At 34.3% G+C, this 15,314-nt stretch overlaps 1 protein-coding gene across 1 annotated transcript; it reads right to left on the reverse strand.

Moving 5' to 3' along the window:
* Positions 1 to 4,908: 4,908 nt before the first annotated feature.
* On the reverse strand, positions 4,909 to 5,085 carry LOC123847552 (DNA-directed RNA polymerases I, II, and III subunit RPABC4-like). Its single transcript, XM_045879395.1, has one exon. It carries the CDS (start codon positions 5,083 to 5,085, stop codon positions 4,909 to 4,911), a length of 177 nt encoding a protein of 58 aa, XP_045735351.1.
* Between the last annotated feature and the right edge of the window lie 10,229 nt (positions 5,086 to 15,314).

Genomic DNA, 15,314 nt, shown 5'->3' on the forward strand with positions numbered 1-15,314 from the left:
TACTTTCATTTCATACAGTTTTATATTATGTACCACCTGTAAGCAAAATATCTTAATAGTGATATCCATTTGCATACAGATTATGAAATACGCATTGAGTGTGGGAATATTATGACATATCATATGTTAATCCTCTACTCTAAGGAATTTGACTAGTTTAGATTTAACCTTCAAGAATAGGTATGATATTTTCCATCTAATATTATTCTAATTAAACTCATTAAATATCAAACAGATACATTTTGTTTCAGAAAACTTACATCTTAATTCCAAATTGATCATTTGCTTTCTTCCCTTACATATTCTTCTCTGCATAGTCAAAGATTACCTTTTGTTCCTTAATTATACTGCTTTTATACTGTAATTATACTGTTCTAATTACATATTTTTTTATACCAGGGACAGCAGCAGTTATTTTTAAAAATGATAAAAGTGGGAGTCTGAGTGGCTCAGTGGGTTAAGTGTCCGACTTGATTTTTGCTCAGATGATGATATCAGGGGTGTTGAGATGGAGTCCTGCTTTGGGCTCCATGTTGCGCTTGAGCCTGCTTAAGATTCTCTCTCTCCCTCTCCCTCCTCCTGCCTCCCCTCCCTCTCTAATTAATTAAAATTAAAAATGATATAAGGACTGGGCCATCATTGGCTCAGCTTGTTTCTTCCCCTAGCATCTATCTTCACATGAGTTATCTAGTTTTGGCTCTTTTCATTCCTTAATAGTAAAGATACATATGGATTTCTGGAATGGTGTATGAAACAAGGGCAAAATTACAAAACAGGGTTCAAAAGTGTCCTTGGCTATATGCTCAGACCCTCTGTTTACACCTATATTCACATATCTTACTTACTTATTTATCTTCTCTAACAATCTATAAATTTCTTAATCAGGATGCAGACATGTCTCACTCACAGTTGTATTGCCATGGCTTACCACAGTACTTTATGTGTTATACAAGAGCTCAGTATATGTTTATTGAATAAATAAATAATCAGAATTAATTAATAAGAGAAAACAGATGCTGAGAGCAGTAGTTTTAAATTTGTTTCTAGCTTTATGGAGGCATAATTGATAAAAATTGTATATTATTTAAGGTCTACAATTCAATGTTTTGAAACACGTATGCATTGTGAAATAATTACCAAAGCTAGATAATAAACATAGTCATCACCTCACGTAGTTACCATGTGTGTGTGCATTCTTTTAAGACTTCAACTATTTCACTCTCTTTCTTGCTTACTGTTCCAGTGGCTGCCCATCACAAAGCCACCTCATCTCCCAACATCCCCTGCTTATGAAGCTTGAGTCACAGGGGCTTCATTCTGAAGTGGGAATAAGACAAGCTTACTTTCTGCTCCAGAGCCTTTACAACGTTCTGCTTTCTCTATTTCAGGAATGCTCGTTCTCCTTGTTTTTCTCTGGCCAGCTCCTTTTCACCCTTCAGCCTTCTGCTCAAATACCAATTCCTCTTTCTACATAGAACTTATTCTAGGAAGGGGTTGGTGGTGTGTGGGTGGACATATGTAAGGAGGCAGCTTGTTTGTCTACCTTCTCAACTATCATTATATGGTATTTTATTCTTTTTGGCCTGGCCATTTCTCATTTCACCTGCTATTTTTGAATTTTTTATAACTTCAATCTCTAAAGGTAGCTTCAGAATTTAAAAGAACTGTTACCTTCATGTGCTGATCATCATAATTCTTCCACTTTGATAATGAAGCTGAAGTTAAAAGAAATGAAGTGAACTGGCCAATCATGAATGGTAGGGCTGGATTTGAGCTCATCTTTATTCAGTGCTTTTCCCATGGATGTGGACACCTTTTTCACAATGTCCACTATTGTCCCTAGCAGTGTATTAAGAGATGATGTATATGCTAACTTCAAGCTCAAACTTACTCGTTTTACATGTATAGAGCACCATTCAAAAATAATCTTTAAAGCAATTTTATATCTATTTTCTCAAAACTGTCTATGAGGGTAAGAGGTAAAATTATTTCCTTTTTATAGATGAATGGGGCCCAAAGAGCTGACTCACTGAATGATAATAGTGGTCTTGAGTTCCAGTTATAATAGTTTTCCATTAAACCTCTCTGTCTGGTTAATCAAATAAGAATATTTATTGATCCATAAAAGGCCTATGATAAAATTAGAAGTTAAAATTGTAACTATATTATCCAATGAGTTGGAATTTGTTTATTTAATTATGGGGCTAATATAAAGAGATATTGGAGCACCTGGGTGATGCAATTGGTTGGATGTCTGACTCCTGGTTTCTGCTGGGGTCATGGTCTCAGGGTTGTGGGATCAAGCCCCTCATTGGGCTCTGTGCTCAGTGGGGACTTTTCTTGGAATTCCTTCTCTCTTCCTCTCCCTTTGCTCCCCCTGCCATTTGCATGCTCTCTCTCTCTCTCAAATAAATAAATAAATTTTTAAAAAAGAGAGAGAGATCATGTATGTTGGCACTCCCCTGTCTAAAATGGGCAAGGTCAAAAAGGAATATAGCAGAATTAGAAAATTATGAAAGTCACAGGTAAAAGAAAACTTGGACCAATGAAGTACTCTTTAAAAATTTGAACATCTTGCCTTGTTGATTTTTGCCATTCTAACTGGTGTAAGATGGTATCTCACTGTGGTTTTGATTTGAATTTCCCTGATGGCTAGGGATGTTGAACATTTTTTTATGATGTGTCTGTTAGCCATTTGTATGTCTTTGGAGAAGTGTTTGTTCATGTCTTCTGCCTATTTTTTGACTGGATTATTTTTTGGGTGTTGAGTTTGAGAAGTTCTCTGTAGATCTTGGATATCCGTAATGTCATTTGTAAATATCTTCTCCCATTCCGTGGGTTGCCTCTTAGTTTTGTTAACTGTTTCCTTTGATATGCAGAAACTTTTTATCTTGATGAAGTCCCAAAAGTTCATTTTTGCTTTTGTTTCCCTTGCCTTTGGAGACATGTCTTGAAAGAAATTGCTGTGGCCAATGTTGAAGAAGTTACTGCTTATGTTATCCTCTAGGATTTTGATGGATTCCTGCCTCACATTGAGGTCTTTGGAGAACAGTATGGAGGTTCCTCAAGATGTTAAAAATAGAGCTATTCTATGACCCAGCAATCACATTACTAGGTATTTACACCAAAGATACAGATGTAGTGAAAAGAAGGGGCACATGAACCCCAATGTTCATAGCAGCAATGTCCACAATAGCCAAACTGTGGAAGGAGCCAAGATGCCCTTCAACAGGTGAATGGATAAAGATGTGGTACATGTATACAATGGAATATTACTCAGCCATCAGAAAGCATGAATACCCACAGTTTGCATAGACATGGATAGAACCGGAGGGGATTATGCTAAGTGAAATAAGTCAAGCAGAGAAAGACAATTATCATATGGTTTAGGGGAAGGGGGGGAAAACTGAAGGAGGGGAAATCAGAGAGGGAGACAAACCATGAGAGACTTAGGACTCCCGGAAACAAACTGAGGGTTTCAGAGGGGAGAGGGTGGGGGGATGGGGTAGCTGGGTGATGGGTATTAGGGAGGGCACGTATTGTGATGAGCACTGGGTGTTATACACAACTAATGAACCATTGAACACTGCATCAAAAACTAATGATGTACTATATGGTGGCTAACTGAACATAATAAAAAAAATCTGAACATCATAGTATTTCATATAGTATATAAAAATTTGAAGAACTTAGGAAACCATGATGGTAATATAGATATAGGTGTTTATAAAAAGTAGCAGAGATCATTTTTGAATTAGATAAATATTAGCTATTAATAAAGTTAGAATATGTCTAATCTTTAAAATGAATGTTAGGGAGGCCAACGTGATGTCCCATTGTGAAGGAATCCTAGAACTGATGGAATATATTTTTGATCATTAATTCCACGTCCCTAAAATCAAGGCAAAAAATTCAATATTTATCCAACAATTAAGTATAAATCAATTCCTAATCTTTTTATATCCTGAGAGCAGAGCTTTCAGCTTTGAAAGCATGAGCTTCATGAATGATTACACATAGAAAATTGCATCTGCCTTAATAATCTGTTTAACACTTTACTTAAGGTTGATTTTACCTTACAGAACACAAACATTCAAGTTTCTTTCCTCTGCCAAAATTTTTTTTTTTAAGATTTTATTTATTTATTTGCGAGAGAGAGTAAGAGAGAGAAAGAGCACAAGAGGGGGGAGCAGGAGAGGGAGAAGCAGACTCCCTGCTGAGCAGGGAGCCTGATGTGGGACTCGATCCCAGGACTCCAGGATCATGACCTGAGCCGAAGGCAGTTGCTTAACCAACTGAGCCACCCACGCGCCCCCTCTACCAAAATTTTAAAAATTGTGAAAACTTATGCTGAAATACAGAAAGGCCTACACCAACGAATAAATGAACAACAGGACTCAAAATTATGTATGCATACATACACTAAGTATGTATACTTGATGATGTGGTGTACTCCACATCAAATAATACTAGAGCGTTGACAAATAGTTGGTAATGTACAACAGTAGTTTTCAAGGAATTTACTTAATCAGTGAGTAAGCCTAGAAAGTCCTAGAAATCTGCTTTTTTTGGAAAGAGCACCAGATGATTATAGGTTTTGATTAAAAGCTTGGTTTGGGGAAGCAATTTTAACTTTCACTTTACATTGCATATGAATCATAATATGTGATACATATGTATTGCATATGAAATAGAATTGTAAGTTATTTACTTGAACGAAAATAATTTCTTAACATAAAATGTGAATAGATAAGTAAACTATGGTTATAAAAATGAAATGAAATAAGATTATGTGAATGTAATTTTATTTATAAAGGAAAACATACTAATCAAAGGCTGCACAACAATGAGAAACATTAATGACAAATTTAAACATAAATTAAGATATTCCTCTGAATTCTAAATATTTCATTGTGCATCAGAAACCAACAAAATTTTAGTATTTTTTGTGTATATTATTCTGTATTCACAGTTTCTGCATTTGATTGGATACTTGGATTTTATTTCATTTTCTTTATGACATTTTCCACAGATTAATATGACTGGCTGCTGCTTTTGGGATTGAACATCCTTCTCAGTGTCCATTGTTAGTCCCTATGCAGCAATGAGAAACTTCTTACTCCAGAGAATATTACTTACTTTCCCTTTGAAAGAAAAGTAGAGCATAAAAAATTTATGCAGAATCACAACTAGACTAGGATTTTATGCCCATTTTGCAATAAAAGACTCCCGTAACTTATAGGCATGATGCCATTACAACTTTTGATGTTCAGATCAAAGAGTAGAGTAGAATCATTTGTTTTCATAGTTGAAACAAAAAAAAAAAAAATAAGGGAAGAAAGTATATTAAGGGAAGAAAGTTATTTTGTCTTCCGTTCTCCTTGAGTGTGAATATCTTGGGGTAAGTAACTATATACTAGTCTTTTCTGTATTTTTAAATACCTCTAATATTTTTGCCCCAAAAAACAAACAAAAAACCCAATATCACTGGTGACCACCAATGTTAGATGTCTTTGATTACTACAACAATATCAGATAAAATGACAAGTGAATTCTACAAAATAGAAGAGGCATTTTAGTAATTTTAAAAATGCATATTTATATATGCAGTGATAGACCTATTGGAGACAGGAAACCAGGAAACACATTTTTCTGTGAAAATAAAACATTCAGTTAGAAAAGTTTATTAAAGCATTTAGTTGACAGATTACTTCTATAACCTTTGTTCTGTTTGTGAGAAATATTTATACGGCTGTTTCTAAAATCTATAAACCGATATTCTTATACCCAATTAAAATGAGCAACACAGACTGGTTTTCATACACAATAGCATTTTTATGAACTCTCATTTCTTCATAGACCACTTAGCTGTAAATAATCCATGCAAATAGCAATTAGACCTTTCCTGGTTTATGCATATAAACATAATGGTTATTCAAGGAACATGGAAATGCTTCAAGCAAATTTCTATATAAAATATGCATATTTAAAACCATATGTTTGACAGTTTCAGTAAATGATTTTAAAATGAACTGCGAGAGAATTCAGAATGGTGATGTTCTGTATGTATCTTTGTTGTGCAGAATCAGGTCAACCTCCACTTACCACAGCAAACAAGTTAAAAACCTGTTGAATTTTCTATTACTATCTTAACGTATTTTTAGTCTATTATAAAATTTTTAAAATTTTCTTTCTTAGTTACAGATAAGAGATGAAAAAAATAAAGATGTTCTGTTAACCATAGTGCAATTATATAAATTAAAAAAAATTAGCATTGATATAATACTAATATCTAATGCAATGACCTTACTCAAATTTTGGCCTTTGTCCCATTGATGTCACTTACAGCAAAAGAAAAAAAAAAAATCTGGTCCTGGACTTAATCCAGGATTTTACCTTTTCTTTAATTATTTTTCTTTAATCTCTCTTAATCTGATGTTTCCTTAGCCTTTTTTTATGCAATTGATAGTTTATAAGACATTTTTCAATTTATATTTGTCTGATGTTTTATCAGGATTAGTTTCAGATTAGGTATTTTTGGCAGAAATACCAAGGATGTAATGTTTTGTCCTTTTCTGAGCATGATTTCAGGGTGAGCATGATTTTTATTTATCCCATTACTGGTGATAACTTTTTTCATTTGTGTGTGACTTCTGCTCTGTTAATATTTTTCTATTGCTAATTAGTAACTCTTTGGGAAATACTGTGCTGAAAGTTAACCAAGATTGGTTCTTTATTTTGGCCTTGCAAAGGGCATCAATATAAGTGTCTGAGAGGATGTTATGCCCATTATGCAGTTATTCACAAAGGCTTTAAGACTTGTGTTGGGTAGAGATGAAGAATAATGTAGAGAGGGAGGGATCTTCTGTAACAGGAGTGTGGGCAGAATGTAAGGACAGAGGCAGGTGAGTTGGACTATTTTTTGAAAGAAAATGAGTTTGCTTTCTTCTGTTGGTCTCTTTATTTTCTGGGAAATAGATGGCAGTTTGACAAAAAGGGGGAGGAGTTGTTAGAGACTGGATGAGAGAAAGTGGCCATCCTGGGATTTTGGAGAGTTTATCCACTGGGGAAAGAATAGGTCTGCCTAACAGAAATAATACACCATTTGAGATGTATGAGGATCTCAGTTCACTTAGAATGAAAACAGTGAACATGCCTGTTTAGCTTTTTCTACAATCAGGTTCTTCTCCTTGGATGCTGTCAATGAACATGAAATGATCTGGTTTCAGTCAGAGTTAGAAATTTGACAATCAAGTAAAAGAAATGTGGAAAGGGGCAAGAGAATGATGAACAACTGTCTTTATGTTGCATAAAGAGAAAAGGAAGAAATGATAGGTGTACTAACATTTATTTTATTTTTATTTTTTAAAGATTTTATTTATTTATTTGACAGAGAGAGACACAGCGAGAGAGAGAACACAAGCAGGGGGAGTGGGAGAGGGAGAAGCAGGCCTCCCGCTGAGCAGGGAGCCCGATGTAGGACTGATCCCAGCACCCTGGGATCATGACCTGAGCTGAAGGCAGACGCTTAATGACTGAGCCACCCAGGCACCCCAAGTGTACTAACATTTAATAGATGGTAGTGTCATTGACCCAAAGTAGTGGTAGAATAATTCTGGAGAGAGAATACAGAATACTGGAATAAATAATTTTGGTAAGTGGAAGGAGATAGTATTTACCTGTTTTAAATCGTGATACAGTAGTTGAAAATATATACACACACGCACACACACACACACACGTGTCAGTAGGATAGTGCAAATGAATTAGGATGTGGCTAGTCTTATGACATTTTGATCTTTAGTAGAGGAAAAGTAATAAATAAATATCCTGGCAGTCTCTGGGGTGGGAGGGGGGAGGAGGAAGGAGGAAACCAACCTCACCAAAAAAGCCTGCAGGTCTTGCAGTCAATAAAATGAAGAAGAATACATATCCAACATTTGATAGGACTTCAGGAGAAGCACTATCATAAGGATAGAACCAAAACTATCATGCAGTTTTAATCTCATTTAATCACAGCTCTTACTCCATCTTTATAGAATATTTGTTAAAAGTTTTCAGGAAGTATTCTTTGACTGGTGTCATTATTCTGAAAAACCAAAAGACAGTCCCCCTTGTGAAAGCTAGGGCAGCCTGTTCCCTAACCACTGCTCCTTCTCCCATTCCAGATCAATTTAATATTAACCTACACTATTGCCACTACAATAAATACAAATATAAAAAAGAGATACTTAAAATAATACTAATAGTTAAGAAAACATATACGTAAATAAAATGCTATTTTAATGACTTTTACTATGATGTCTGTTAAAGATTCAACTGTACTATTTAAAATATTTGAAGAGGGAATGGGAGAAGAAGAAATAATGCTTTTGTACTAATGCATCTTGGTTAAGATTATAACAGTTCATAAAAAGCAGAATGGAGCAGTAAATTATGGAATACTAGGCAGCAATGCAAAGGATAAACTACAGCTATACTCACAATATGGATAAATGTCACAAACATTTGTAAGCAAGAGTAGACAAGTCATAAATATGCAGCCTGGTGAATTATTACAGAGTGATGTGGAAAGTTACTTCACCGATCAAAAAGTAATAAGTAGAAAGGATAATAAAATTAATCACAAATTAAATCTATAATGAATAACACATCTTCCCAGTGAGATTGGCAAAGATATGGAAAGTTGAAGAGAAAGTTGGGGAAAGTAGGTAATTCAACACACTTTATTTGGGGATATATTTTGTTTTAATTGTGATAATGAGGATACTAGTCACTAGCTACCAATTCTTTAAATGCTCATTTAAGGGCGCCTGGGTGGCTCAGTTGGTTAAGCGACTGCCTTCGGCTCAGGTCATGATCCTGGAGTCCCAGGATCGAGTCCCACATCGGGCTCCCTGCTCGGTGGGGAGTCTGCTTCTCCCTCTGACCCTCCTCCCTCTCCTGCTCTCTGTCTGTCATTCTCTCTCTCTCAAATAAATAAATAAAATCTTTAAAAAAAAATAAATGCTCATTTAAGACTCAGCAATCACACTTCTGGAAATGTATTATATAGAAGTATTCTACACGTAAATTTTGTAATAACGAAGCATAAAAATAACTTATGACCATTAGTAGTGTGATAAATTAGCACATATGCATGAAAAATTAATTATCTTAAGAAGATAGAAAAATTAATTATCTTAAGAAGATAGACATAAAATATATTGCACTTTATTGAATACATATGGCATATTTAGAGTGAATTTTGTGTTTACTCTTTGAACTTGTATTTGATGAATTACATATTTTGTTCTGTTGTTCAGTAGTTGATGGACAATTTAACTAGCCTTTCCTTTATGCCCAAAGAGAATGACATTGCATTTATTTTAAAAGCATTCATTTTTATCTGTCCTACTTTATTAACATATTTACATAGGTAATGCCTTTCTTTTGTAAGTTAAAAATTCATTGATTTCTCTAACAACTTTGTCCAAATTTCTGAGTTATACGTCTATTTCATTCATTTGCTTTTTTCATGTCAAATATTTATGTGAATTTTTTCTAACCCAGTTTAATTATATTGCATAAATTTAAATATACATAATCATATATTAAAAATTGAATATTTTGAGTAAAACTAAGCAATTTGTTATAATTTCAAGGAGTTAAAATTACCCATTTACTTTAAAACCTATGCAATATTGTTCTAATTATTTTTCTTCTTTTTAACTTTTTAATTTATTTTTTTCCATTTAATCCCTATCCTCTATTTCCGCCATCGCTCCCCCCTCCTCTCTGGTAACCATCAATTTTCTCTCTGTAATTGACTGTTTCTTGTTTTGTCTCTCTCTCTTTTTTTTCTTTGCTTTTATTTGTTGTTGTTTTTCCTCTTTTCCTTTGTCTCTCTCCTTTTTTTTCTTTGCTCATTAAAACATTAAAAATATTAAATTTCTTAAATTCCACAGATGAGTGAGATCATATATTTATCTTTCTCTAATTTATTTCCCTTAGCATACTCTCTAGCTTTATCCATGTTGTTGCAAATGGCAAGATTTCATTCATTTTTATGGCTGAATAATATTCCATTTTAGATATTTATATATGTGTGTGAATATATATATATATATATATCACTTCATCTTTATCCATTCGTCTACCAATGGACACTTGACTGGCCTCCATAGCTTGGCTATTATAAATAATGCAGCAATAACCATAGAGGTGCGTATACCCCTTTGAATTAGTGTTTTTGTATTTTGGAGGTAAATACCCAGTAGTGTGCTTACTGGACCTTACGGTAGTTCTATTTTTAATTTTTTGAGGAAGCTCCATATCATTTTCCAGAGTGGCTGCAACGGTTTGCATTCCCACCAACAGTGCAAAAAAGTCTCTTTTTCTCCACATCCTTGCCAACATTTGTTTCTTGTGTTTTTGATTTTAGCAGTTCTGACAGATGTGAAGTAATATCTCACTGTGGTTTTGATTTGTATTTCCCTGATGATGAGTGATGTTTAGCATCTTTTCATGTGTTTGTTGGCCATCTGTATGTCTTCTTTGGAGAAATGTCTGTTCATGTCTTCTTCCCATTTTTAACTGGATTATTTGGATAATAACCCTTTATTGAATAGGTCATTTGCAAGTATGTTGAGGTATGTTCCCTCTAGACCTTTTAGTTTTGTTAATTGTTTCCTTCATTGTGCAGAAACTTTTTATTTTGATGTAGCCCCAATAGTTTATTTTTGCTTTTATTTCCCTTACCGCAGGAAACACATCTAGAAAAATGTTGCTACAGTCAATGTCAAGGAGATTATTGACTTGCTCTTCTAGAATTTTTATGGTTTCAGTTATCACATTTAGGTCTTTAATCCTTTTTGAATTTATTTTTTGTGAATGGTCAAAAAAGTGGTCCAGGTTAATTCTTTTGCATGTAGCTGACCAGTTTTGCCAACACAATTTGTTGAAGAGACTTTTTCCCATTGGGTATTCTTTCCTCCTTTGTCAAAGATTAATTGAGCATATAATTGTGTGTTTATTTCTGGGTTTTTTGTTTTTAAGATTTATCTATTTATTTGAGGAGGGAGGCATGAATGGAGGAGAGACAGAGGGAGAGAGAATCCTCAAACAGACTCCCCACTGAGTGTGGGAGTCAAACACAGGGCTCAATCCCAGGACCCTGAGATCATGAACTGAGCCAAAATCAAGAGTCAGATGCTCAACGGACTCAGTCACTCAGGTACCCAACTGGGTTTTCTGTTCTAATCCATTGATCTACCTATCTATTTTTATGCCAGTACCATACTATTTTAATTACTACTGCTTTGAGTATAACTTGAAATCTGGAATTGTGATACTTCCAGTTTTGTTTTTCTTTTTCAAGACTGCTTTGGCTACTCCAGGTCTTTTGTGGTTCCATACAAATCTTAGGGTTGCTTGTTCTAGTTTTGTGAAAAATTCTGTTGGCATTTTGATAGGGCTTGCATTAAACATGTAGATTGCTTTTGGTAGTATAGATGTTTTGATATTTGTTCTTTAAACCCATGACCATGGAATGTCTTTCCATGTCTTTGCACCATCTTGTATTTCTTTCATCAGTGTTTTATAATTTTCAAAGTATGGGTCTTTCACTTCTTTGGTTAAATTTATTTCTAGATATTTTATTGTTTGGGGTGCAATTGTAAATGGGATTGTCTTTTTAATTTCACTTTCTGCTACTTCATTGTTAGTATAGAGGAATACAACAGATTTTTTTAATGGATTTTTGTACATTAATTTTGTATCTTGTGACTTTACTGAATTCATTTATCAGTCCTAGTATTTTTCTGGAGGTTTTCTATATATATGTGTCATCTACAAATAGAGACACTTTTACTTCTTTTACTTTTTCCTTACTCATTTGGATGCCTTTTATTTCTTTTTGTCATCTAATTGCTGTGGGTAGGATTTCCAGTACTATGTTGAATAAAAATGGTGGGAGTGGAAATTCTTATCTTGTTCCTGATCTTAGGGGAAACGCTCTCAGTTTTTCACCATTGAGTTGATGTTGGCTGTGGGTTTTCATAAAAGGCCTTTATTATGTTGAGGTATGTTCCCTCTAGACCTACTTTGCAGAGGGTTTTTATGATGAATGGATGTTGCACTTTGTCAAATGCTTTTTCTGCATCTATTGAATGGTGGTATGGTTTTTATTCTTTCTTATTGATGTGATGTATATGTTGGTTGTTTTGTGAATATTGAACTACCACCCTTGCATCCTAGGAATAAATCCCACTTGATCATGGTGTATGATTTTTTCAGTATATTGTTTGATTCTCTTTGTTAATGTTCTGTTGAGAACTGTTTCATGCATATTCATGAGCGATACTGGCCTGTAGTTCTCTTTTTTTTTTTTTTTTTTTTTTTTTTTTTGTGGTATCTTTATCTGGTTTTGACCTCAGGGTGATACTGGCTTAATAGAATGAAATCAGAAGTCTTCCTTCCTGCTGTATTTTTTGGAACAGTTCGAGAAGAGTAAGTATGAACTCTTCTCTTAATGTTTGGTAGAATTTACCTGGTCCTGGACTTCTGTTTTTTGGGAGTTTTTTGATTACTGATTCAATTTCATTGCTGGTAATTGTTTTGTTCAAATTTTCTATTTTTTTCCTGCTTTAGTTTTGGTAGGTTATATGTTTCTAGGAATTCATCCATTTCTTCTAAGTTGTCCAATTTGTTGGCATACAGGTTGTCATAATATTCTGTTACAATCATTTGTATTTCTGTGGTGTTGTTTGTTATTTCTCCTCTTTCATCAGTGATTTTGTTTATTTGGGTCCTCTCTCTCTTTATCTCTCTGTCTCTCTTTTTTTTTTTTTTAAGATTTATTTATTTGACAGAGAGAGACACAGTGAGAGAGGGAACACAAGCAGGGGGAATGGGAGAGGGAGAAGCAGGCTTCCTGCTGAGCAGGGAGCCCGATGCGGGGCTCGATCCCAGGACCCCGGGATCATGACCTGAGCCAAAGGCAGATGCTTAACGACTGAGCCACCCAGGCGCCCCTCTCTGTCTCTCTTTTTTTATGAGTTTTGCTAGAAGTTTGTCCATTTTGTTAATCTTTTCAAAGAACAAGCTCCCGGTTTTATTGATCTGTTCTACTGTTTTTTGTTTTGTTTTAGTTTGTATATCATTTATTTCTTCTATAATCTTTATTATTTCCTTCCTTTTGCTGGGTTTGAGTTTTATTTGTTCTTTTTCTAGCTCCTTTAGGTGTAAAGTTAGGTTGTTTACTTGAGATTTTACTTGCTTCTTGAGGTAGACCTGTATTGCTATGAACTTCCCTCTTAGAACCACTTTTGCTGCATCCCAAAGATTCTGGACTGTTGTGTTTTCATTTTTGTTTCCATGTAATTTTTTTATTTCTTTTTTATTTTTTTGGTTGACCCATTCATTGTTTAGATGTTATTTAGCCTCCATGTATTTGTGCTCTTTCCAGAATTCATCTGTGTGGTTGATTTCTAGTTTCATAATGCTGTAGTCAGGAAAGATATGGTATGACTTCAATATTTTAAAATTTGTTGAGATTTGTTTTGTGGCCTAATATGTGATCTCTTCTGGAGAATGTTTTATGTGCATTTGAAAACAATGTGTATTCTGCTGTTTTAGGATGGAATGTTGTGAATATGTCAAATCCATCTAGTCCAGTGTGTCATTCAAAGCCACTGTTTCCTTGTTGATTTTCTGTTTTGATAATCTGTCCATTGATATGAGTGTGGTGTTAACGTCCCCTGCAATTACTGTATTACTGTTGATTATTTCCTTTATGCTTGTTATTAACTGTTTTATGTATTTGGGTACTTTCATACTGGTTGCATAAATATTTACAACTCTTATATCCTCTTGTCAGATTGTCTTCTTTAGTGTTATATAGTGTCCTTCTATGTCTCTTGTTAGTCTCTGTTTTAAAGTCTGTTTTGTCTGATATAAGTATTGCTACACTGGTTTTCTTTGACCTCCATTAGTGTGATAGATGTTTCCCCATCCTCTCACTTTCAATCTGCAGATGTCTTTAGGTCTGAAATGAGTCTCTATAGGCAGAAGGTAGATGGGTTTTGTTAGGTCTCATTTTTAAAATAACATTATTGTAAGCTTGGTCTATGTGAGATTTTATTATTTTACTTATTATTTATTTATTCATTCATTCAAAAGAGAGAGCATGAGCAGGGGAAGAGGGAGAGAGAGAGAGAGAATCTCAAGCAAGCTTCATGCTAAGTTTCTCTAAGCTTTAGCAAGCATTTGGACAATTAATAATAGGCATTTGAAATAAGATGATTTTTAGCTGGCAATAAAAAGATACATTTCAAAAACAAAGGAACTAAATATATAAAACTTTATAATTAATTATGTGGCATAAACAAGGAAGAAGGTAAATGATAACTTGAAATTTTCTGACTGTATCTAGTGTAGAAAATAATACCAGAACATTAATCAGGGAATGAAGTAGAAGAGAAGATTTAATGAGAAATTTGAGATTTGAATTTATATAAGTTTGGCATCATGACAGAAACCTAATTTTAATATGGGCATTTACCACAGAAACTCATACTGAGTATATTCCTATTATACTTATTCTGAGGACACCTGGGTGGCTTGTTCTGGAGATGCCTGCACGACTCAGTCGGTTAAGTGTCTGCCTTTAGCTCAGGTCATGATCCCAGGGTCCGGGGACTGAGTCCCTCATTGGGCTCCTTGCTCAGCAGGGAGCCTGCTTCTCCCTCTTCCTGCCACTCCCCCTGCTTGACTCTGTCTGTCTCTCTCTCTCTCACAAAAAAATAAATAAAATCTTGAAGAAAGATACTTGTTCTGACTTTTAATGTCCTTGTAGTGATGCAATATACATTAGTGCAAGAGTAAAACACAAACCTTGGGATTCAAATAGTTATGAGGGTCTACTGGAATGAATAAGGATACCAAATTTGTAATAAATTATATTTCCCTTATTAATCAGTATTCACATGTTTAATACAATGAAATGAACGTTAAAAGAAACATTAGATGATATATCATAATGCACTGTCTACTTACATGTCTGATAATATAATGTGACTGTATAGGAATAATAAAGAATATTCTCTTACTCTGGATTTTTATTTCCTACCACTCTTCACTTGTATTTATAATTGCTTCTTCTTCAATCCTTCTATAGAATCAAACTGATTTCATTATGGCTCAAGATATGAATTTGCCTTAATGTTTATTAACAGTAGGGGACCCCTATATCTGGTAGCTACTGTCTCAAATTCTAAGTGATTTCAGGTTTCCACTGATCCAAGAAAAACATTAATACATAATAAGGGTTGCAG

This window comes from Mirounga angustirostris, unplaced genomic scaffold, assembly GCF_029215605.1.
Source record: "Mirounga angustirostris isolate CCGP_5_RB_7025 unplaced genomic scaffold, mMirAng1.0.hap1 SCAF_2, whole genome shotgun sequence".
Lineage (NCBI taxonomy): Eukaryota > Metazoa > Chordata > Mammalia > Carnivora > Phocidae > Mirounga > Mirounga angustirostris.

What these genes read in the sequence shown, in the direction of transcription:
- LOC123847552 (XM_045879395.1), bottom strand. Translation starts at nt 5,085, where the DNA reads ATGGACACTGAGAAGGATGTTCAATCCCAAAAGCAGCAGCCAGTCATA.